General features: G+C 46.0%; 1 protein-coding gene across 1 annotated transcript; it reads right to left on the bottom strand.

Moving 5' to 3' along the window:
* Positions 1–270: 270 nt before the first annotated feature.
* On the bottom strand, positions 271–20,199 carry EMP1 (epithelial membrane protein 1). The gene is made up of 5 exons (XM_001501548.5): positions 19,488–20,199; positions 5,487–5,599; positions 3,502–3,595; positions 3,267–3,407; positions 271–2,537 (listed from the first exon to the last, which is right to left on the bottom strand). Exons 2-5 carry the CDS (start codon positions 5,562–5,564, stop codon positions 2,386–2,388), a joined length of 465 nt encoding a protein of 154 aa, XP_001501598.2. The 5' UTR covers positions 5,565–5,599; positions 19,488–20,199; the 3' UTR covers positions 271–2,385.
* Positions 20,200–26,163: the final 5,964 nt, after the last annotated feature.

The raw sequence follows: 26,163 nt of genomic DNA, 5'->3' as shown, positions 1-26,163 counted from the left end.
TTCAGATCATAACCTCTCTCTAATGTTTAGCTTACAAAGTTTCATTTTTTGCTTCAGAAGTTTAATTAAAGCAAGATAAAACTATACTTAATAACATTCAGTTGCCTGAAAGAGTTATTGTAGAAATACCTAATATATTACCACAAAGTGGCCTAATGTTTTGAATAAATGCCAAGTTGTCCAAATAAAACTCATTAACAACTTCAGTAGGAATAAATGTTGCTATTATCCACATTTTACTATATTTTTCAAAAGAAAACATCCACACAGTGAAGGGAATCAGAATCTATTTTAATATCCCTAGAGTAATAAACATTTGTATCAAAATATTTACAATTATAGTATATGAAATATCAACCTATTAAAGAAGAAGCCAAATACAGTACTAGAACAACCCACCAACGTAATGCAAATTACATGAGACATAAATGTCACAGAAACAAAGTAAAAGACAAGGGAATACATGGTTCACTCCAGTCATAGTTTGACTTTTAACATAATGCAACTATCTCTTTTGGATAATCTGACATGTAAGCATGCTACTGCACATAAGACAGCCTTCTGTAATCATGTGATAATTACACCATAATGAAAAAGTTTATCATCCCCCAGTTTTTGCTTGCCAATCTCTCTACACCCTGCCCAGGTAATTTGATGGCCTGCTCTCAACATTCCCTTAACCAGAATGAACATAGAGAAATATACTTAGTAATAGTCCTTTTACATAAATACCAACAATCATGGTACAACAACTCCCCAAAAAAGCAAAAGAATGTAAGAAATGGAAGGGGGAGAGAGCTTGGAGAAGGAAAGAAAGCAAGATGTCTCAGATTCTCCCTGGGGTAAATCTTTTTTCTGGGTGATAAAGGAAATGTCTTCTCGAAACAACCCCTTTAGGATCTGAGATGACTTAAAATAACTGTTGTAGGCCAGAACAATGCCTGCATAACCAAGAACAGCATACTACTACTAAGTCCTCTATAGAAATGCTCCTGTGGCAACAGACAGCTCGGTTACCATCTGACTGGGTACCACAAGACTTTTACCTTCTTTTTTTTCTTAAAGAAAATATCTGCCCATTACCTATATTTTTATTTATCTCACAAGAATTTTCTTATTTTCCTAGGAGTGCAGGCACCATTTTTATCATGACTGAAATCTAGTATGCTTAATACTTTACAATTATATAGCACCTTCCACCCGCGAATCTGGTGTTTGGTTTTAGTCTGTGTGTGTTTTAATAAGCTTCCAGAATTGCCCTGCCTCACCTTGAAGTGGGATAGACAGGGCCTCTGAAAGGTGACCACTCCAGCCAGTGTCAAAGCTCAAGCTACCACTGCGCCTAGGAGCCCTGATCCCCAACATGGATAATTAGATAAAACTTCCTCAAAAGTTTATAATTTAGAGCGACAGTAACAGATTGTGTTACAAGGGGCCATGTCCATCTCTCTCCCATTATATATTTAAAAGAAACATTGATTGTATGGAGAGGGGACGCTAAAAATATAACCCTAATGTCACCCTGTTGCAAGATGCCCCTTGATCCCATAATTTGTGTGGTGCCTTCACCACTGAACTGGTCATTAGTGGCTTTACAGAAACTCCAGAAGAGCTGCCTTGGCTTTAAGCGAGAGGTCTAGCAAAGTCCAGGGCAAGAGGTCTCCATGAGGGACAGCTATGTGAGGTCTGGTCTGGGTTCTGACCAGCCCCTAGGCCTTCCATTGGGAAAAGTTCTTTCTTGGTTTAGCTAACCCACTAACTTGATCTTATGACTATATCTCTTCCTCCCATTTTGTCACAAATACCAATGAATTCCACAGAGCTAAATATCTGCTCTAAAGAGGGATGATGGTTCCCGGGCCAAAGCCCTCCTGTGAACCCTTCAGACTGCAATGTGATGTTTTGCTTTGGATCGGAAGGGTGGTATGGCTTCCAGGCTTAGCATATTCAGCACAAAAACAGGATCAGCTCTTGCTGCAACTTGTACCGCTATTTTAACTTGGAGCAGTAGGTCTGAGGATCCCAGTGCGAGACTCAGAACTCACCCTCAGAAGTGGAGCCAGTGGTGTGGCAGCTGATGGGGCCCCTGCAGTGTGTGTGACTGAGAACTGCTGGAGGCCAAGTCTGGTGGCTGGAGAGAGGCTCTCTGGCCCGGATCACGGGAGCATCGAAGTCTTTAGCCAACTACTTTCTCCCAAGGACAGAGGCTTGACAGTAGATAACCTCTGCAGTAACGTTTGGGTTTCAGCCTCTCCCACCCTTACTTCCCCCTCCCCCGCCCCCCTTCCCTCTCTTGGTTTTCCCTGCATAGCAACGTCCACCTCCCTCCCAGATTCAACAGCTTCCTTCTCCCCACCCCCCAGATCCCCATAAACTGGTTCAGTCTTATTTCTTCCTCAGGACCAGATAGAGAACGCCAATGATGAAGCTAAAGCAGAAGCAGATCCAGCCCAGAATGAAGCAATAGCCGTGGTGGAAACCGCCTTCGTATGAGTAATGATGAGTGTAGATGGATACCCCAATCAGAACACACAGCCCTGTGGGGGGAAAAATGTTTTGTTTATTTTGGGGTTTTTTAACATTAAAATCAAGCAAAACATTTTAGATGTTTAAAAGATCCTATTTCCCTCATCAGCAACGGGAAAATGAAATCTGGTGTTCGGCCCCAAATAGTAGTTCTGTTGGCTTGCCCTGAACCAAGCTGGATGGTTGTGTTGATAAATTAGAGGTGTCTGGGCTCTCCCATATGCACTGGTTTGTGTGGCTGCAAGTGCAAAGTACCACTCAGAACCTCGTGTCCACCACCCAGCTTTCCCACCTGGACCCCAGCGCATACAGGCAGGCTGCCTGGGGATGCAAAAGAACATAACCTTCCACCTTCCAAACCGCGTGTATTTGGGAAGACTGTCAGGAGAATGAAAATGGCAGTGGTTTCATGCATTGTGGCAGTGGTTTCGTCTTTGCAAGGACTCCCACCTGCCTGCCCTCTTCAAGTGTCTTGTATACAAGTGCTACTGATGGGCATGCCCCGGCCACTTGGTTGCTGGCCAAAAGCACTAGATTTAAACATTGAAACAGATAAGGCTTCTTATTCCAAGCAGCTATCAGGGGTTCTCAAAAAGAGAGCAAAGAACCACAAGAGAAAACTGTACAAGGCAGTTTCCCTGAGCCATGTGCTCGTCTGCTCAAGTTGCAGGAGCACCCCCGGTCAGATCCACGTAAAACGTTCTCCAGTACAAACTGAAGTCCGCCCCTGAGATACTCACAGCACACCAGCATGACGGCCCCCGAGAGGAAGAAGCAGTTTCCTTTCTCCATGGTGAAGAGCTGGAACACGAAGACCACGAGAGAGACGACAGAGAAGATGATGGAGAGGATCATGAAGGCCTGCACTGACTTGAGGGCGCCTGTGGGCACAGGGGCAGGACAGCAAGGGCGTTAGGTGGGAATTTCCCTCATCACGTGAACTGTCAGCATTGAATATAGTATCTTCATATATACCTTCCCCGCCATATGATAAAGGATCGCAGACACCATTGCTACAGTTTTTCCAAAGACCTAATGATGATGATCCGTCATTTGCAACCACCCAGACCTATAACGAAAAGAAAAAGAATGTTGATTAAAAACTGACCCTCTGCTTTAAAAGAAAAAGAAACAACAAATCAGCCTGTGTCAGGACCAAATCTTAAGCAAGGCACCATATTTAGCCATAAATACGGCTAAGCAGCCCATCTGTCGGTGGACATAAGTCCAACTAAAGCTGAAGTCACAAAGTTCCCCAGAAAAAAAAGAAAGAGAAGCATGTGTGACCCAGGAAAACTCGCCAAGCCTCTCTGGGCGTCACATTCCTCATCACTTTTTAGAAAAAGAAGTAATTCAACCACAGTGGTTTAAAATTCTAAGGTTCTAAGAAACGGAAACCCTGCATGAGGAAATTGGTTTTCAGTAGCACAATTCATACACTCCATGAAGATTGTTTCATGTAAGGGCCTGGCTAAGAAGGAAAAAATGGTAAGGAAAAATGTTCGACTGGACAACTAAGAAACATAGGGCTAAGAAAACAGCAATGAGCCTGGGTGATCAGCAAGCCACTTTCATTTAAACAGAAAGATCAAATTGTCACGACATGCAAAGTATTTTCCTAGTAAAACAGGACAGCAAGAGCTTTCCTGGGGGGCAGCTGAAAGTAGAACAGACCAAAATGTATTCCCCGATGCTTGCCATGGTGTCAGCGCCCCTCCTACCTGGCCCAAGAGAAACAGTCATCCTGCTGGGACGGAAAACAAACACCAGCCCTGTCCACACAGAGTGTCTGTTAAAATGCACGTTACTGAAAAGGCAGGGCGGCGGAGGTGCGATCGCCTGCTCTTGATTCAACAAACTGTGTGCCGATCCCTATATTAGAGGCTGATAATTCAGATATACAGCACTTCGGCATCCACTAGTACAGTCCGAAGTTGTTTATCAGACCTGTTATCCTGTGAGACTCGGGGATTGGCATAGAGAACGGCTAAATTAGTCTGGAGGAGGCCGCATGCGTGAGGATTCTGTCTTAGCATAGTTACGCTTAAATTAGCCTTGCTTACAATCACACCCACCGATGTTGGCCAAACTCTTCTATCTGAACTTTTAAACCCATTTATCTTCCAACTCTAACAGGACCTAAAGAGATTCTGGAACCATCTTTTGCCTGTCTAGTGATGGCTGGCCTTGGTTTTCATGTCCAAGGGGCTATCTTGTTTTTTTCTCCTGAGAAAAGCACAATAAAAGCAAATTGGACACTACAAACTGCCACTAGAGGTCAGAGTAGCCCAAGATTCAGAGACAAGAGACTCGGCACCTCCATGATATTTTTATGTTGTTTTATTTGAGCGAGTTAATTCCGTGGAACCAAGTTAATCTTGCAAAATTCCACTTTCACATGCTACTCTCTGCTCAGAACTTGAATTTATCAGTCTGGCCACCCAAGCCTCTCATCGTCTCACTCCCACCTGTCCTTCTGATCAGAGTTCCCAGGACGAAGGGACGTGCTGCTCCTGCCACACAGGGATCCTCATTATGCCCCGAACAAAGCCCGCCCCGGTCCCTGGGCACCTTAGCTAGCTCTCCTGCCCGAAATGCAACCCTGTGCTCCTTCCACCACTCATCTTTCACCAAGAAAAACCCCACCCAGCTCCCCGCCCTCCAAGTTCCACCTCAAACCCCACCTCCTACTAGAAAGCTCTAGAGACTGAAGCAGCCTCATTGTGTTCTCCAGGCTCTAGACGCCTACAGCCCTGGCGAGATTACTCCTGCAGACACTGGCTTTTCTCCTCCTATTATTTCATTGTTTGAAGTGTGAGTGTATATGTTTTTTTTTTTTCCATAAATAAACTGCAACTCCATGAAGGGCAGGGATGGCAGCTTAAATTTCTCTTGTAGCGCGTTATGTAAATATTCAAACAACTTCTGGTTGAATGAATGGACGAAAGAACATTACTCACATTGGCAATGGTGGAAACAAATAACATAACGACAGTGGCGATGTGGACCACAAAGATACCAGCCAGTAATACCAGCATGTTGGCTTTTTGATGACTCGCGAGCAACGAGAGTTCTGAAAAGAAAGAAGACAAAAGGGAAAGAAAGTTACTGTCAGGTTCAATTCAGCTTTCCCACATGTGTGGACCATCTGCTAACATCAGGAGGAGTTGCAATAAAAACCATCACAAGTTCATCATAAATTCCTGAAAACACCTAGTTCGCTAAGTGCCTATTAGTCTATGTAAATATACCTAAATATAAGCACAATTCTGCTTCTCGGGTGTTTATACACTCATCTCTCAAATACAGCCTGTTTCAAAAAAAGAACATTTAATGGTAACTTAACATTTTAGTCTGTTTGTGTTTTAGAGGTGTTTTGATTTTTAAAAGGCCTTTTCACAGCTGTAATTTCTAGATCTCTGTGCAACAATGTCATATAAATTTCCATTTTCCACTAGGGAGGTGTCCCTGCCTCTATCAGACTGCTCATCCAGCAATTTTCATAGAAGTGGATGCCTTCCACAGAACAGCAGCTATTACTCAATGCCCATAGATTGAACAGGCTACTAATTTGATCCCGGGTGAGATATAAAACGTGAGAGCCACAACTTCTATGATTATAATGCTGTTTGGTATTCAATAATTATAACAACCTAATTACAGTGTAGTGGTCTGATCACCTCCTGATTGAATATCCCGGATCTGTATTACTGCACCTGAGCCTTGGGGCTGTGTGTGCCTCACCGTGGGGACTCTGCTATGGATCTGGGGGCATAGTGTTATATTTCCTTCTGCTCAATATGACAGTTCAGGGGGCTTTAGAATATGCAGCTTGAGATACCACCAAACATGCCTTCTACTTGTGCATGCCATTTATACAAATTTCAGTCCCTCAGGACTCAGGACAAAGACAGGCAAATGCATCAATCACCCGGGAGGTGGGAGAATTGGGAACTAATATAGATTAAGAAGGTGCATGGATAAACAAAAGCATTCAGCCGTGATCTCAGCAGTGGAGAAGGGAGCCCACTGATCATAAAACCTCGACAATAAAGGAAGTGTGAAGGAGGCACATGGGGGACGCTAGTCTGATTTATGTCAGCTGCAGAAGGAGTGCTTTGTCACGCCCAAGACAGTTCGGATGCAGCGCAGGCTCGTGGGGACTCCAAAAGGGAAGGGCTCCAGGTTATTCACAGCCCGGGCAGGGGGGGATGTGTGGATGTCCCGACACAGGGAGGAGATGGCTGTGCACATTCTGCAGTTGTCCCTGCTCTCTCTCATTGCACCTGATTTAATTGAAGCTTTGAGTGCGCTCGAACACTCTCCTACTGTACCAGCTATTTATTGGAGAGCACTGATGCTGTCAGACCGACACTTCAGGTGCCTTTTATCTTCTCTCACTTTCCTCATCAGGTGCTCAAAATCCAGATTGATCTAATGTACTGGAGGCCGCCTGGCTCTTTACAGGCCAGGAATGAGAGGCAGACACCGGCTTCCACGGTCCCCCCCCCGACCGGCTCTAACCACCTCTGCCCTCCTTCCAACCCAGGCTATTTTGTAGGCATTTGTCCAATTTATCTGTGAACGACAAAAATGATGAAGTTTATCCTGCCACCTCAGGGGAGAGCTGGAAGCTTTCATGCCTGCTATTAATAATCTCCCCACACATTCAAATCCATTTCTGCTTTTCTCAGTTCTTGCACACCTCCACAATTTTCTGCTTGACTTGAATGCACAGTGAAAAGAGGTTTTTGAATCAGACAGAGGCTGAGTTAGAATCACACAGTGATTTGACCTTTGGGTCTCAGTTTCCTCCTATATGAAGCGGGGGTTGCAATGTCAATTGTACAGGGAAATGTGAGGTATAAATTGGATCATATGTGAAACTCTTAGCACAGTGCCTGGCACACGGCAGTACTAATGGGGCTGCTTTGGTTGTGGCTATTAGGATTACTATTATTATTGTATGAAGTTGAGTAGCTGTTGTCGACCCAGCCCAGTCAATCACCAGGTTGCCCTAGGTTAAGTGCAAGTAAGAGGAGATCTGCTATCTAGTTCACAAGGTCGTGCGTACAAAATCATTTTGATCCTCTTAGAAACTGTCATGATGCCTAATCTTTGCCCCTTGAGTGGGGAGACCACTAAGAACACAGCCTGGATAATGAGGAGGAGAAAGCTCACTTTCTCAGCCCTCAGACCATCCTCCCAACATCACCAAGATTCCCACCATCACTTGATCCTGATCTCGCCCCTCATGGGGAAAGGAACAAGCTGAATGCGGAGAATTAAAATATTATAGAAAGAATCTTACATTTAATCCTCCTTGGGCTCTATAAATGGCTTTTCGGTTCCTTTAGCTTCTAATTTACAAACACCCTCCTCTTAAGAGCAGGAAGTGGTTGATGAGCCAAGAACAGAATGTAACACCCCAAGTGAGGCCTCTTCCACGAGGCAGAGGAAGATGTCCTGTGTTCCCTCCCTGACATGCTGTTGGGAATTCAGTAGCATCTTTTGTCTCCTTGGCTTGTTCTGTCACCCTCCAAAGTCACATCTGACTCCTCTCACCCCTGCTCTACTCTCCTTTTTGATGACTTGAACATTATTGCATTCAAAGCACTCTGCTCCCACGGCACCTCCACCCTGGCCTGCCCACCACACCCCCAGGGCGCACGAGTTCCTGGCTTCTGGGTCTCACTTCTGATCTTACACAAAGCCCCGCCTGATCCTTCTGCCCCTGCCAATCACAGGCAGGAGGAGAGGCTGGGGCAATCCAGCAAAGAGGAGACTCTCTTTCATTTTAGATTTCTGTGACTGTGCCACGCCTACTCACCAAGGAAAGGAGAATCACGTCTTGTTTTATCAGTGTTCTTAGTGTACAGAACAAACAATTCTCTCTGCTTTCGGCTGCTGTATCCAGCCAGAGGTGGGGGCTGTTTAGCTGGACTAACCACATAATACATATGACTTGTCCATCTTTTCACTGGCCCAAATTTTATCAGGTTTTATTAGTATCAGCCACTGTCAGCTTAGAGGGGCTTCCATTGTTTTCAATGGCCCTCCTCAACACAGTTGGAAACAGAATGAACTATCTTCTTAAATTTCTGGCCTGGATCACCTCAGTTGCTCAGACCCCATACTAGAGAACCCCCAGCAGAAAAACCCTCAGCCGGGGGTGGGTGGGCAAGCAATCCTTGAAATCTTTATGAACAACCACGAGTGGTACCTAGCGCGTGAATGGGGCATTTATCAAATAGCAGAGCAGAATGAGTATAAATAACAGTAGAGTTCACACTAGAGACTTCCACCCACCCATTACTTGCAGTGTGGCTCGTAAGGAGCCTCATTCCCTGCCCTGGTGTGTATCTGCTTCATACAAAAGCACTGAAAAGAGACCATTTCTGAGCATTTATATTATTGGAAGTATTGGCTTCCATGACTTTCTTTCCTGGCAGTATATGTCACTAAAGCAATCACTGATTTCTCTCTCACACCTCTCTAAAATGCTATGGATGGCACTCTCCAATGGAAAGCATACCCCTAGTCGTAGTTGGGCAGCTCAAACCAGAGTAACAGCACTGCAATGCTGAATCCCTGGGTGAAATGCCTGCCGCTCACAGAGCATTTGGAGCACTGGACAGTCCCAAAGTTTGTCAGCTGTTTGCTGGGAACCCCTATAACAGCAAGTTATGTGGTGCATAGGCTCTCAGACCCAGGGCATCAAAACTGGTCAACTCACCATGTTCTTAAAGGATAGGACGTCCACTGACTGTTGTAGTAGGGTGCCAGGAACACATTTCTCCACCCACCACTGTAAGCAGAGTAAGATCTCTTCCTTTACCCTCATCTACCCAACATGCCTGGGACAGGGGTGGCCAGGGCTCCCTGGGGCTGGGTGGGAAACGTATACGAGACATGAATGTTGACTCTAGAGAGGAGGGACTGTTAAGAGCAATGGAGGTTAGAGACTGAGAGCCCCACATGAGTTCTCTGTAATCCCTTTTCTGTTCTTCTTTCTGCCCTAACACACAGGCCTGCCGGTTTCCTTTCCACCACCGCCATCTTTTGTTTTTGACCACGCTTCCCCTTTTTTTCCCTGAATTGCCCAGACCACATTAGAGCAGAGGCCTCCTTATGCTCCTGTCCCCGATACAAGCCTTGCCACCACTGACCATTCTAGATTTGGATTGGGTTCTTTGCTAACAGAAAATTTATTACTGTTAGTGGAAATGACCCTGAGAATTACGATTGCTGGCGATGGGAGGTGTAAATGACTAACGTGGGAGGGAGCAGATGGACAGGGACAACAGCCCTTTCTAGTTGTCTCCATCCACTTAAATCTTTATTGGTTTCTTGTCTCCCTTTGAGACCACCTCCGCCCCCCCAAAAAATTGTAAGAATCAAAGGAACAGAGTTGTGAGGCCGACTTGCATTGTCTCTTTGCCTTAGTTCAGGTGGCCACACACTTTCAGGAGGCTCAGCCATGAGAAATGAATCAGGCCCCTGTGGATACCTTTCCTTCTCTGATGGGTAACTAATACTGCAGAGACTTTGAGAATAACTGACTTCTAAATGCACAGTAGAGGAGTTTAGATGTTGGTAACTTGGCTCCATGATTGCCAAGCTGGGGGTCAGACAACTTCTTCCTGCCATGGAGTCTTTGTGTTTATTGAACTGCCACCAGAGCCTAGGGGACACATTCTTTGAGGTGGCTTAAGGCACAATAATTGGGAGCAATACAGTAAAGTAGGGCAACCAGAAACCTACTTCTCTGGCAAAGGAAGTGGTGGCAATCCTAGGCTTGAGTACCTGAAGAACTAGCCTGAGCCTGGGGGCATAACATAATCGGAAACGGGGGGCAGGAGGTGTGGGAGCAGTGGGGGAGTCCCGCAGAGCTCAAACGTCCATGGTTCATTAGAGTACGTGAGATTCTCCCTGACAGAGGCAAAGCAGGGCATCCTCTACCACATGGCGCAAGAGACTTTCTGAGCAGCGTGTGCATCCGGCTGGCCACCTAGGAGACAATTCAGCCATTTCCCTGAGAGCCTAAGGCAGCCCCAGCTTTTCTGGGGAGAAGGGAGCAATATGGTCAGCTACCAAATTCCCTCTCTCTCCTTCCTCACATCCCAGTTTTATTGCCCAAAACACCACAGTCAGGCCATGAGTTCTTCCTCCTTTATTTATGGCTCATCCATTCCTTACTTTCCACTCCCATTGTCATTGTCCTTTAGGTCCTACCCTGGACCATGACATCAGCCTCTCCCGTGATCCTCTTTTTGAACTCCTTCCCCTCTAATATACCCTCCATGCCCCTGTGTTATCTGACCATGTCACTCCTCTGTTCAAAATCCTCCAAACACCCCACCACCCCACCACCAATCACCAGGAAAGAGGCTCCAAACACCTCCCACTGGCCCTGGGAATCCTAAGAATTTGGTTTCTTAAAAGAAAGCCCTGCCTTTGTGTCCTTTCTCCAGTAACTACCTATCAAATTATTTTCATGGAAGCTCAAATCCTGCCTCCTCCAGGAAGCCTTCCCGGATACATAAGTCAGAGGTAGTCATTTTCCCCTATTATGCTATAGTTCTCACATAGCCCTTTATTAAAACCACCAGTGGCAGCCTGCCTGCCAACAGAGTTATTTATGAAAACGCTTGGCTCCCCGACCCCCTAGACTCTAAGTTGCTGAAGGGAGAATCTTGTCTATGACAGGTGCCAAATAAATAGCTGTTCAGTGAGTAAAAGGCAATGTTTTCTTCTTGGTGGGAAAATAATCAATGTCAAAGTGACTGAAGGCTTCATAATAAAGAACAGAATTATAGATAGAAAGTGTTTCTCTTTTTTTTTATATATACATGTACTTTAGTCCTCTATTATTTTTAGAAATAATTTATAATTACTATAAATATGTACTGAGCATCTTATTATATGCAAACTGTTACATATTTTCATATAAATATCTGTGTAAACACGTGAATATTTCCTGAGTACCTCTGACATTTGAATATACAAGGGTATCTACGTGTTTGTTGCCTTTTATTCAAGAGGAAATAGGTGAATACAAAGAAAATGTCTTAAATTTCCAAACACTAACTTGTCCACAGATTTACCTTTTCTATCTATCTCTTTAAGTTATAGAATCTCTGGACTGGAGCGGGGCTTTAAAATTCCTCCCCAAAAGGGGAAACTCATCTACAAAGCTAAACCAAGGAGCTATCTAAATCATGCTTAAACTCTTCCAGTCACGGGGAGCTCACTACCTATCAAGACCCTCCCACTAGAAAGGTCCTTCAGACAATGCATCAGCGTCTGCTCTTGGCAACAACTGCCCCTGATCTTCTGCCCTTAGTCTAAAGCTTCCTCTTCAGATTTTTTGTAGAATGGTCACCTCTGCAGCAGAACTTTCACGTTAGCAGAGAATTAGCCAGAGGACATCCCCTTAGATCTCAAAATCCCAATCAACTCATAGCACAATCCTGAGATGACTCAACTGCTAGACACCACTCTGTCTTTGATTGGTTGATGGTTTCCTGGCAGGGACATCGCCTCTCTTTCTGGATAACTACAAACTGTGAAGAAAGTTTTTCTCATACCATCTGACCGAAGACAGGGTGCTTCCTCCAAGGCATGAGAAAGACGATAGGAAGGCCACTGCTGGTCATACGATCTCCCTGAGTCAGCCCGTGTCTCCATGCCATCTTCCTCGGGGCGACACCCAACATTGCGGCTGCCGCTTCTCCCTAAGAACCCCGGGCAGGGTGGCGGCGGCACGAAGGCCTTTCCACCCTCTGCCCGTCGGGCACATTTTGCTCTCATTGGTTGTTTTTTGATGTGTTCATCTCCCATTGCGGATCACTTGGGTTGACAAAGTGGATGTCCATTTTACACAAAAGCAGAAGAGGAAATACTCTCTTTGGGGAACAGCCATAGAGGATGTAGCCAGAGAAGGAAAAGGCTGGAATCAAAGGCAGGCTGAGTGGACGAGACCTTGGATGAGCTCTTCTGGCCATTGTTATTGTTGTTTTATGTCGAGTGTGCTTTTCCATTCTAAATATTGTTTTTACGTAGGGGAGGGAGAGGGAGCATTAATTTCTCTGTGGGAAATGTGGAGAAAAAAGATCCTAAAGGGCCACTTCTTCCTGCCTCTGGATGTCTCATGTTTGGTGTGAAAGAAAGAATTTTAGGTTGCACCTAGCTATGTGCACACCATCCTGGGACCTGATGTTTTTAAGCGCAGAGCAGTGTTTATGGTGGGGAGAAACAGCAAGAATCAAGCAACAAAAGTAACTACTACATGCTCCAGGGAAAACAGCTATCTTTTCACGGTCCTGGGGTGGCGGGGACTGCCTCTCCCCAGTGCGGGCTATCATAAATGGGGGCTATTACAGAAAGAGTGGTGTTTATTTGGCACAAGTGTAGACTAGCATAGGCTCTGACAGAGTTCAGGATGAGGAACTGGCGTGGAGGAACAACCATGTTATTTTTCAAAAAGGAGAAAAGAAAGAAAAAGAATATCTAGTAGAAAGCCAGATCCTCATAAAAATTCTGCCTCTAACTGCTGACTTTGGGAAAATCACATAACCTCTCTGGCCAGTGACTCCTAGAGAGACAGGGTACATAGTGGTAAAGAGCCTGGGTTCCAGGTTCAAATTCTGACTCCGCCTCTTCTTTTGTTTTCCTTCTAGTTTCACTGAGTTATTACTGACATAGAAAATTGTAAGATGGTTAAAGTGTACAGCATGGTGTTGCTGACTCTCCCACTTCTCACCTGTGACCTGCAGACCCCAGAGGTTAGTGTGAGCATTGAAGGGCTCGTGCCTGACACAGGGCAAAAGCTCTATGGTTGCTGGTTATTCCCTTTGTTCCTTTATGTATATTGAGAGGCTTGGGCCAGAGAAATGGGCTTCGAGCTTCTCTGGCAGAATCTGAGGACCAACACATGTGCTAAAGGCAAACAAGTAGCACGAATCTTGTTTTTGCAAATGCTCCCGAGGGGAATAACCTCTCACTCTTATTTCCTCTTGTCCTCCTCTGTGTCCGGGGAGGGGGTGGATCTGGGCAACATCTGCAAAGGCTCAGGCTGGACCTGGGCTGTGAAGCTGGGTCCAGCCCACACCCCCAGACCGCAGCTGGTCATGCCATCGGGCCATGTCCCCTGGGGGAGGACGGAAGCTTCCGTTGTCTTCTGCTTCTGACGAAAGAGAAGTGTTCTGGCGGCCAGAATGTCTTCAAGGGAGATGTTGCCAAGATAATAACTAGGGTCTGGGAAGAAAATCCAAGGTGTGGCCCAGCCCCAGTGGCGCTTGGGCGGTCTGACAGTAGATGGCGGCAACACGCTTCAACCAGCACAGCTGCAGCTGTGGGAGGTGGCAGCGAGCTGGGAGGGACGTGGCCACAGCCAGAGGCGCCCTCAGTGCGAGGGCATTGGGTGGGCTGCGAGCTATGTTTCTCTTTTGGAAGGCAACTGGTGATTCAGAGGTCTAGAGGCATTGAGGTTATTCAGTCCAATCCCTTGACAAACGAGGAGAGTAGAATGGGAACTGAAGCCCACAGCTCGCATGTTCCAGGCCAGGCCTCTTCCACTCCAGCATCATCTTCTCTCTCCTCTGGTTGTCTCTGGGTTCGGCAGAAGTTCTAAAACCTCTACCAGAACTACCTTCCACTCTATTTCTCCCACTACCACCTATTGATCAGTGGGTCAGCTTAGCCCCTCAAAACGGTTCCACTGGCAAAAGACCAAGGGTCTCTCCAGGGCTGCTGTTGCTTCCTGTCACGTTGCTGAGAAGGTCCACCAGCAGAGCCAGCCCTGCAGGGCCACCAGAGGCCCAACCCAGATCCCCACCCCGCCAGCCCCGAGACAAGCTTCAAACATTCCATCCTGGCCCCCACCCACAGCACCCGGGCTCCCTCCCCACCACAGCCCAAAAAAGGGAAGCCCGGCGTTTCAGCTTCAGGACCTATCTCCAAAATCAGTGTGAACACTCCGGCTTGCCCAACTCATTGCTTCAGGATAAGAGGCCTCTCTCCAATTCCCTGTCTCCAGCCCCTAAGGGAGGGGTCTTTGATTATTTGAAAGAAGAAGTCCAAGTATCACGGACCTCATTTTGCTCTCAACTCTGATCTGACCCTTCTGAAGAGAAGAAACATCGGGGACATCACTGCCCTTTGGCACAAATATTTGATGGAAACTCACATGATACCAAGGATGTATTGACCAACATTTGTTGCCTGAGCAACAAAAGATTCTTCATGCAGGACAAATAACAGAATATTCGACCCTTAGGACTGTCCTGAAACATTGAGGGTGAGTGGGCCCCAAACAAGAGGGAAGGCCCGTTAGGAGTAGAAACATCCTCCTTGCACTTCTCCCTTGCTCTTTCACCTTCTCCCTGTCTTTCTCTTTCCACTTAGCTCTTTCTCCCTCTTCTAGGCCTTTCTGTCTGCCCACCTCTCTCCCCCAACACACAGGCCTAAGGAAACACATGCAGTCCCCCTTGCCCCCTCCCCGCCTCCCTCCCCCCTGCACCTCCCCTTTCTCCCTCTCCATTTCTTGCTCATCTGCTCTCATCCGCACCTTTCCAGCCACACCCTCATGCTGCAGAGTCTCCCTCCTTGAGAAGAGGGTGGAGTTCTTTCCCAGGACCTGCTCAGTTTCTCCGAGTCTGGTTTGGTTCCTGGTGAATTCCTTGCTGTTGTCAGTGTCTTAACAGGCTTAGCTAGCCTGCCCCTCCCCATCTAAGCTGGCATCCTTCATGTTTAATCAAACCTCTTTCTTTTCTTCTAAGACCCAGATGAATGCTCACTGCTATCTGATGATAAGTCCTGTGAACATCACATCTGAGGAATCTCTCAGCAGATGAAGCACTGGGTCCTCAAGCCTCCATAAAATTCCTTCCAATGCAACAGGTTGTCTAGTTTCACTTTTTTACCAATTTTTAGGGATTAAACTGGCTGTTAGCATGAGACCAAGGGATTTCTCAAAATAGGAATGGTAGGACCTCAGAACAACAGAATTTCAGAGCTGCAAGGGGCTTTGGAGACTCCCAAGTTCAGTTCCCTCAGTGGAGAAGACCAGGTCTTGCCCATGGTCACGAGGCAGAGGTGGGATACGACCACAGCCCCTCGGTCTCCTACTCAGCCATTTTGCATCTATGCCAGGATTCTTGTCACCAGTTTTAACTTATGCCTAAAGGGTTCTCAATCTTAATTACCCCATTTGAAGAGAGATTTCATGGAACAGCCTCAGGAAATACAAAAACTGCTCCATCCTCATAAGGCCAACGGCACCAAGAGCAGACGAGTCCATTTTACTTCCAGGGAAATGCGATTTCTACAGCAGGGAACAAAACGTTGCCCCAACTATTTTGTAAAAAAGGAAGAGGGAGAAACAGCAATTCCCCGCAAGGGTTTGTACTTTTATCTGTATGCTTAAGTATCAGTGGCTCTCCCAGTTAAATTGAGAAAAATGATTTCACCCAGTCAGCACGCCAGGCACTGAAGTGACACAAAGAGTGGTCTTGGGACACATGTGTTTGGAGGCGGGGTGTTGGGAATCCAAGTGAACTCCTAATTAGAGCCATATTTGGGCTCCCTTGATTACTGAATAGAAATTCGGGGTCATCTGGGCAAAACTGGGATGAGTACTGGAAAAGGGAAGTTTATGATCAGAAAATTCCAGTTCTACATTGGTTAAGCATTATGAGCTCTTCCCAAGGGACTGACATCCAGATTGTCAGCCAGCAATTACAAGAGGTTACATTTGATTGGCAGCCTGTTCCTATAGTGTCCACCATTACAGTGACAACAGTATACAGGCGTGGGCCACATGAACTATAGGCCAAGTTATAGGATAACCCCAGAAGCCTGTGTTTCTGGTAGCGGATTGTTTAATCATGACTTCATGAGTAGCAACGGGTGTGCCCCTCTGAGTATGGACATCTGAGCATCCCAAATGTCTCTGACCTTTGTGTTAGGCAGCTATGTATATCCATGGGGTACGTTAAAGAAGGAAACATATTCATGTGTGTAGAAAATGAAACACCTCGGAATCAAATCAGGTGGATATGGTTGACTATGTGCATAGTTTCAAAGCTTCAAAAATGTCCCCTGCTCTTTCTGAGTCTTAGGCAAAAATAATAATAATAATACAATCCAGTTCCATCAAATTTTACCTATTGAATACTAAACGAGGGTTAAATGTTTAGAGGATAAGGAGGATTAGGTAGAACACAACAACAACAAAGGAACAGATGTTTTCTGGGTCACTTCAGGACCGCAGAACTAGGAACAAAGCATAGAAGTCATAGAGAAGCCAGCTTTGCTGGATTTAACGTTAGAGCTGTCCAGCAAAGGGGGCTGAGCACAGGGGTGCACTCTGAGGCACAGATCTCGCCTCCCCGGAAGTGTAAAGGAAACATGAAACGGCCCTCTGTCCTGGGTGGCAGAGAAACAACATTTCTACATATCGTAGAAGAACAAACAAGTTGATCTCCAGGAGCCCTCCCAAACTAAGAATTCAGTGAACAAAATCAAGGATGCCATATAACTGAATTTGCCTTGTGTGTGCTTTTCTGTGGGCATTTTTCAGCTCTATTCCCCAGCAGGGTCTGAGGAGTCCAGAGAAAGGCCGTTTTGCTGCATCCAGAAGTCATCTGGGTCTCTGACTGCTCTCTCTCCACTGATCCCAGGGGGTCCAGCAGGAACCCAAATCCCCAGAGTCACCCAGACCAGGCCAAGAGGGTCTGCATCCCAGGATGGTCTCTTGGCAACCCATTCTCTAGCCCTCCCCGTCCTCCCTGCCCCCCACTTCCCCCAGACCTGGAGTCTGGATGTCCCCCTGGGAACGGGTGGGCCTAAGCTGGTCTTGGGAGGGAAGCAGGAGGAGTTGGGAAAGCCACAGTCAATCTTTTTGGCAGCCGTAGAAGGGATGTCTTGCCTCTCCTCAGAGGTCTGCCCTGTACTCCTGGGACGTAGCCAGCGTCTGTTCTGGGACGGGCTCTGCTCTGGGTTGGTCCTGGATGGCCTTCTGCCAACTCCCAGGACAGTTTAGTACCCTCAGACAATGTACAATCTGGGGGGCCCTCTGACCAGGACTCCAGACCGGATGTCCTGCCGCCCTCCAGACAGCACTCCGCCCCCGCCCCATTCTCCAGAGTCTGGGGTGGAATTTGATCTGCCTCTGAGGGTGGAAGGCAGCAGGGAGAAAAAAAAAACCTCACATTTAGTATTGTCAGAGACTTATGACTGAAATCCAGAAAAACTCCTGCCTCCGAGGAACTCTCTCACTACTTCTTGGAGAAAAGGGAAAGTGGGAAGCAGAACGGCATTTTTTAAGTTGCCCTCAAACTCCGGGAAACAACATGCAGCCTATTTTCTCATTTATAAAACTATAGCGTGATGCAAAACGCTGCACAAATAATGCAATTCACGATGGTATACGCCCCCCAGAATTGCCAGTATTTTCTATTGGCTGACTGGCTAAATATTGCTTATTAGTTTTAACCTGCACAGAACTAAAGGATTTGTACTAACTTCACGGAATACCATTACTATCTACTTAATAATGGCTTCCCTGATCCACAGCCATGTAATCTGGAAATAATAAACATTTGAAGCAAATGTGGGAGCTCCCTGCCTCTTGAAAAGTTGCCCTCACACTTACTTCATCATCCCCTCCAGGGCAGTTTTACCAAGAGCCTCGCCCGTACAATGTACACAGACTGATTACATTGAAATCTTCTCTTCCAACGTGCTGTGTTTCTAGAGGAAAAGCCTAATTTTGCAAGACAAGCTGAATCCTGTCATTTTCCTCATCTTGTTTATGTGGGAGAAAAACACCAGTCTCTATGTTGAAATGGGCCACACCTCAACGAAAATGCTAATCTAAAAAAAAAAAGCAAATACAAATCACTCTTCATCCTTTCTCCAGATTCATGACGAGCACGAGTGTTGACATCTGTACAACCATGTTTTGGAAAGAGTGAGAAGGTAAATGTTTTGAAAGGACCACTGCCTCCCATGCAGAAAAATTCCACAGCCACCTCAAAAAATTCTTTGATCATTTCTGATACACCACATTTCCACTCAGCGCTACATGCGGCTGTTTCTGGGGTGGGAGCAAAAAGCCTTCAACATTTTTTTTTTTACGGGATGAAGGTCCCCTGCTCTACCCGCTCCTCCAGACTCAGTTTCCCGCCTGCCTCTCCCCTTCCTCCACATCTGGCAGAGGAGAGAAGGAACTCTGGGATCCACATCAGTCTCCCGATTCCACCAAACGAACCCCTCCTGCGTTTTATTTGCAACACCAGTTGGTCCCCCCCCCAACCCCTCTCTTTCTGTCTCTAACGGTTCTATTTCAACAAACCAAGCCCCTCGTCCCACGCAGGGGAGAAAAAAACAAATTTAAACAGATGTGGAGGAACAAGCAAAGGGCAGCAGCAAAAGCAACAACAAAAATAAACTGCCAAGCAGCTATCTATTCACCATGGGCCCAAAAGGGCCAGCAAACAGCCAACAAGCAGAGAAACAATTCACGTCCTGAAGAAATTTGAGGGAAAAAGGAGGAATTAAGAACATCTGGCATGTGCGGCACGTCATTTCGAAGGTGTGTAGTCTCTCCCGCGCAAAGAATACCCTATCCAGCTGTGTTCCAAAGTCCCTGCTCTCTTCACATCCTCAGAGCAAGAACCCAGTTACTACGAGACAGAATTACAGCCCAGTCTCACCGATTTCCCTAACCCCCTCCGCGCCTCCCCGGGGAAAGTGTGTTTTTCTGAATCTTATGGAAAAAAGTCGTCTCGAGACCCACTTTTAGCCAAAAGTTTCAAGGATTCAATTCCAGGAATCATAGAAAAATGTCGAAGGAGAGAAGAAACAGCTACGCTTAGATGAGGTCAGAAGAAGGAGCGCAGCGGGAAGGAGAGAAAGTTCGCTGAGCTTCCCCGCCGCGCTGGGAGCCGCCTTACCGGGTCGGAGGCGCCCTGAGTGGCAGGAGCTGGCGCTCGTCCGCTCTTCTGGAGGTATGTGAAGGCAGTGACGGGAGGGCCCTGCCTCCCGAGGTTATAAGTTTCCTGCGCTGGTGTGCTGGGGTGTGTGATGGGCGGTTTCTTTTCACTGAGTTTTAAAGGAGTTTCTATGAATCAGTCTGGCTTTAAAAAAAAAAAAAGATTTGTTGGTAAGCTACGCCCTGCTAAATTGGCAGTCCGTCAAGAGAGGCTGGGAGTGAGCCATCAATTCAAAGAAGCCTGTTTAGGCTCTCTCTGACTCAGACACACAGACCACAGTGGAAAAAGGAGTGACATTGCTTCACATGAGTAATAGGAGTCACACAAATAGATCTGTTTACCAAAGCCCATTCCTCTTCACCAAAAAGGGGACTTGGTTACCATGGCCATAGGACAAAACATCAGTTATCTGCCCAAACTTTCCTCTGGGGAGGGGGAGGGAAGGGGACAGTGCCCTGCCCATTGAAATCCTAGCTCATCATCCAAGGAGATTCCCATTCTTCCTCCCACCAAATGCATCAGCGGCTGCTGGCTGTCAGGAGCCATGGGTTGATTTCTGATTTGCTTCCCTGCCTGGTCCTGGCGCACCGTCCTCTGGGTGGCTGTAAGATGAAGCGCTGGAGGCAGAAGGAGACGCTCTCTGAATGATGGAGTGCAGGTTGGACAGCGGACTGGTCTCTAATTAAGCGAATGCCCAGATGGACTCCACACGTTCAGGGGGAAGTCCTCAGTTAAGAACTTTGCTCTCTGATCTCCATGTAATAATCAGCTGGACCTTGCTCCACAACTGAGCTTCTTGTGCTTGGCAGCAGAGCAATCATCACAACGTCCCTGCACCCCTCCTCTCTCACTCAGCCCTGGAGCTGGGAGGGACCCTGGAAGGTATCTCATCCTACAGCCGAGGCATTCCACCGGAGACAGAGAGCCCAGGGGCCTGAGTTCAAGGCCAGCTCCCCACTTATTAACTGTGTGACTGTGGGCATAACAACCTCTCCATGCCTCAGTCTCCCCGTGCATAAAATGGGGGTAGAAGGTACCTATCTCACAGAATTACAGTAGAAAAGTACATGGGGAGCTTATAACAATCCTTGGCATATAGTAAGCACTCAATAAATGTTAACTATAACAGTTATTTTACTGAAGAAGAAACTCAGGCCCAGAGAGGTGAAATGATTGAGCCAAGGAGACTCAGTGAATTAGCAGCAGCAGCTTGGTTCCAAGTCTGCCACTGTCCACGCAACTCTATTTCTGTTGTTCACTGCTGTATCGTGAAAACCGACCTCCGTTCAATTTATTCTTATACAGTTATTTATTGATTCACTCAACCAATACGTCTGCACGTCACCATGCACCAGGCACTGTTCTGAGCACTGGGTCACAGCTGTTAGCCAGATCCCTGTCCTCTGGTAACCTAGTTTCCACAGAAGAATAGAGAACGCGCTGGTGGAGCCACCAAAACGTTGACAAACTAGGTGGTAAAATTATAGGTGAATTTTAGTTTCTTCTGGACAGCATTTCTATATTTTCCAAATCTTCTGCCATGAACCTATATTACTTTGGTTTTTAGGAAAAAATATTTCCAAATGGAAAGGAGAGAATATTTGTTAAACTGACTGATGGAGACAATACCACACACACACACACACACACACTGATTTGATGCTGCATCTTCCCAAGTCCCTGAGAACTGAAATCTGTCCAGGTAAAGATGAGACAATGTAGATTTTTTTGTTAAAAACTGATGATGTCGGGGCTGACCCCGTGGCCGAGGGGTTAAGTTCGCGCGCTCCGCTGCAGGTGGCCCAGTGTTTCGTTGGTTCAAATCCCGGGCGCGGACATGGAACTGCTCATCAAACCACACTGAGGCAGCGTCCCACATGCCACAACTACAAGGACCCACAACAAAGAATATACAACTATGTACCGGGGGGGCTTTGGGGAGAAAAAGAAAAAAAATAAAATCTTTAAAAAAAAAAAAATGATGATGTGATGGAAGATTGTGTCAGTTTCCCATATGTTTCCTCACCTCTCCCCTCCCCCATCACTCATTTGGTGATAAAACAGACCTGTTTGAGAGGAGCCACTCCCAGTGGTGGGTCAACAGTCCCTGTGATCTCTGAGCAGCTTAACCCTCAGGGAGGGGAGGATGTCTCCTGGTGAGGCCCCGGGAACCTTGCGGCTGTGTGTGTGGAATGACTGGCTGTGAGTGTGGAATGACTGGCACATTCTGCCCAGCTGCAGTCAGCCACTCTGCAGGCCTTCTCCCAGCCCGGGGTTTGCCTTTCACCTCCAAGGCCACCTGCCGGTTTCAAACTCTCTCTTCCCCCAGCAGCAAGGAGAGGAGGGCCAGGCTCCAGAGGCAGCATCCTGGGATGCTGAGGAGTATCTGGTCTAGATGCATTTTCTAAAGAGAGATCTGGAGCCAGAGAACATGGGAACAGAAGCATTCTCCCTCCTGCCCCTGTCTTGGGGTTAACAAAGGAAAAAAGCAGAAACTTCCCTTAAGGTACTTGAGGAGAGGAGTCGTTTGGTCCCTCTGGATTCCTGCACTGGGTCTGAGAGGGAGAAGCAGTGGGTTGAGGAAGGGGTTCTGAAAGTGGGACTCAGAACAGGAATTCTCATTTTCCTCTCCACTGCCCGGCAGTGGAGTGAGCAAGCGATCTGCCTCCTGCATTTCAACCTTAAAGTGAGTAGATGTCACAGCCTTCCAGATGGGCCTCGTAGTAAATCTCACCTTCTTGTTTACTTTCGGAGATGTTTAGGTTTTGGAGAGAAAATGTTAAATGCTTTGAGCTCTTCAAACACACACACACACACAACACACACACACACACACACACACACACACACAGTGGTACCATATAAAGCTAAGTTGTGTAAATATTTTTGAAAGATAAATGCCAGTCCAGGATTTCCAAAGGCTGGTAATTAACCCATGAATGTCAGTGAGCTCATTTTATAAAACAAAGTTATCAAGTCTGGGAAGGAAATTGAATCTGTTCTGGCTGAAGCTCCAATTTATTGTGCCTTTGGATGTAAATAAAGTGTTAAGTTGCTTCTTTCTGTGGCCATGAGTGGGACAATTTTAAGATGTGGACAGTAAAGGGTTCAGGGATCTGAAGCCACACGGGGCTGGAGAACACAGCTCTCTCTGGCATGTACACAGTCTTTTCAAACAATTTGGGATAATCTGCCTTTCTGCTCTGTGCTTCCATTTCCCTCATTTAGACACATTCATTTTCCACATGAGTAAAGAAGCGGGCAAAGTTTCAACTGACCTCAATAAAGCCATATATTTGTGGGAAGGAATGTCCCCTTTTGCCCAGTGCCACAGCTTTACCCTCGCCACAGGAATATTTCCCCCTCCTTCTGAGGCAATAACAATCAACTCCTGGCATGATGCCATTTGGGGCAGAGTTTTCAGGTTTAGACTGGTGTAAACGGTTTGAACCAGTATAAACACTTTGAATGAATGTATGAATCAAGGGCTTTTAACAACTAGATGCAGGAGGTAGGTCTGGCGCTTATGGCCCCCCGAAAAGAAAAGTAATAATAGCTTGAAATTGTTTTTGCTTAAACTCAGCCAAAAAGAATCTCAAACACGTTCCCCAAAGTTGTTACATGGGCAGGGGATGTCAATGTTAATATTAGCAAACATTACCGGAAAGGTAAATAGACTAACAAAAAGTTATGTAGGATCTTCCAAAGTTAAATGAATGTTTGTTCCTTGCCACTCTTGCTTGAAATTTGAGAGTTTACCAGAAATGTCATATTCTTCCCTCTTTGCTTCCTGTCACTTCTTTCTGCTATGCTCCTCTCTTGATTTCTCCCTCTGGCCTTTTCCTTCCTGCTTTTTTTGTTTACTTTCTTAAATTCTTCCCAGGGAAATATAATTTTAATATAAATTCATAAAATGAGAAGCCCCTTAAATCCCCTTAGACTCCCCCTTTCTTGTTTCTTAGCAAGCTCATCCTGAAACTGCTCTTGAAAGATAAAACTGATGAAACTGCAACAGCGTTCCCAGAATGTGGGTCCTTGGCCCAACACTTCCAGCTGAGTGGAAGGCCCCACTACCCAAGCGGTGCGATGTATGCAGTCATAGCAGAGAGATGGCTGTGTTGACAATGACATCGGAACTGGGCCAGGGAAGTAAGCCTATGCTGCCACTTCAGACAGTTACCAGATTGATAGTAATAGCTGTAACCAACTTCTTCAGACAGTTGGGATGTGGCATGGATGGTTGAAATGGCCAAAAGAACAGACCTCCTTAGCCATGTCCACACGGCTGTGGCTTCATAGCCAGAGAAGAATAACAAGCCAACAGATAAGCAGTTGTGGCCAAAATAAAAAGTCAAACGATCCTGTCATTCTCCAACTAATGTCAACTGCAATGCTAGAAGGTAGATCTTAAAGGTATATCACCTCTTCCCTTTGCCCCTCTATGTTACTAAACGCGTTATTCCTGCTGCTCAAAGGACCATTTCAGGTAAAGAACTGAATATTCGTAAGTAATTAGAGTGACTCTCCCTCCCTTTGCATACAGTGGGCAGCAGCTCCATTAGGTAGATGCTGGCTACAGAGCAGGTGTTCAATTAAAATTAACTACATTCAATAAATGAAACGTCCAATCCCCAAGTAAAAGAATCTGGTGTCCTCCCTTAGGATTTTCCCTCAAACTCAGATGCTGGTGAGAGCATCCCTCTAGCTGAGCCCCCACAGCTGTAGGAAAGGCAGTTAGCGCATATCTTTACATTTGCTGGAGGAACATCAACAGGGAAGGGGCACAAAGCCGGGCAGCTCAGCCTAGGAGTCTTAAAACATGTTTCCCACTGGAGCTGTGTGGTCAGCAGAGCCCCCAAGACATAGACAGTCTAGAAGTGATCTTTGTGACCAAGTTAACACTGTCAGGGACACGAATTGTTTCTTGGTGAAAGCAAACACACGCTAAGCAGAGCGACTCACTTTTTCAGCCTCATTGGAAAATGGGATATTCTTTCTGGTTAAATTTTAGGATAATTGATTGAATATTTTTAAGTCTTTACAGGACTAAACAGACCTCTTTCGAATCCTTGAGACCCGCGCACATGCACACACACAAGGTGGCATTTGCCATTCCAAACACACGGATGCCAGGTCCACCCGGGTTGTTTGTGGGTGGCATGTAGGGAGGTGCCTCAAGGCTCTGGAACCTGGCGGAGTTTGTGGACACAGGATTCACAGCCGTTTTTCCCTGACAGGGCTGAGAAATCGCTGACAAGCACACACCTCCTTTTCCAGACCCTAGGCTGATCATGCCCCTTTGGTTAACACTCTGTGCCTTCAGCCAAATGATGGCGCCATCCCATGCGACTCATTCCGTTTCCTTTTTTTTTCATCTTTCTAGTTATAACTTCACTTGAAACATGCTTGCCTGTGACTACACCCAACCATCTTAATTAGAGTTAGGGGTCCTATTCTTATTAAATTTCCTCTGCCACTCATTTGTGACTATTTTGAGGGTGGTCACATCCACAGAGGCTCAAACCAACCACTCTGTTCCTCCTAATTTTTACTCTTAAATGGAGACTGTATCTGGATGTTCTGGGGACGTCTTCATCTGACCCTTGCATTAATAATTTCCATTTGAAGATCCAAGGTGTCATGCCTTGCATAATGCCTTTCCTTCTGGAATATGTGCCAGCAGCACAGGCCTGTTACTGAGGGGGAAAGCAGCAACAAACCAACCAGATGTGGGCACATTCACTCCCACCATCCTGCAAACCTCTGAGGCTGCGCACGGGGACCCATGACAAAAAAGAGGATATCCTTTTACTGTTGGATTTATGATGATAAAAAATGACACATGATCTTTGAACAAAATTCCAACATTGCATGAAAATGTAAATGAGCAAGTTAAAACGTCCAAACCCTCACCTCTGAGATAACTATTGTAAACATTCTTTCATATATATGTGCACAGATATATATATATATATATATATATATATATATATAAACTTTTACCCAAGATAAGGTACGTGCTGCATTGGCATCTGCTGTTATCACACAACAGTAGGTCACAAGTGTCCTAGCTCAGCCCCACAGCTGCCCGTGTCAATAATGTAGGTCTACCTCATTATTTGTAATGGCTACAAAGTATTCTATTATGTGCATCTACTGTAAAGCATTTAAACAATTCCCTATTAATGGACTATGGATATTTATGTTGCTTTGATTTTTTGTCTCCAAAAATAACACCATGGTAAAACTCCTGATACATGACATATCTGTACATGAAATGACATATTTGCCATCTTTTTAAATGTGCCATTCCCCGTTCATTGGACTGGCATGTAGTACTGGTTTCACCACTCAATCATGTGCAATCTTAGACAACTTACTTAAGCACTCTGGATTCTATTCCTCATGATCTTGATGGTCCCTTCTAATATTAACATTTTATGGTCACTTGCCCAATTCTAAAAACTCATGTGAAGCATGTATAAATGGATGTCAACCAGCTCTCTCTGCTCTCTTCCTTCTCTTTTTGTCTCATGAACAATGATTGACCTTCATATTGTTGTACTTCTGATTTTCATCTGAGAACATGGAGCCAGTGGAAGCCTAACCTAAAAAATTAGGTCCAGGTGGCCGCCAG

Source organism: Equus caballus, chromosome 6 (assembly GCF_041296265.1).
Source record: "Equus caballus isolate H_3958 breed thoroughbred chromosome 6, TB-T2T, whole genome shotgun sequence".
Taxonomy (NCBI): domain Eukaryota; kingdom Metazoa; phylum Chordata; class Mammalia; order Perissodactyla; family Equidae; genus Equus; species Equus caballus.
The sequence above is the reverse complement of the archived record's forward strand: the minus strand, read 5'-3'. Positions and strand labels throughout refer to the sequence as shown.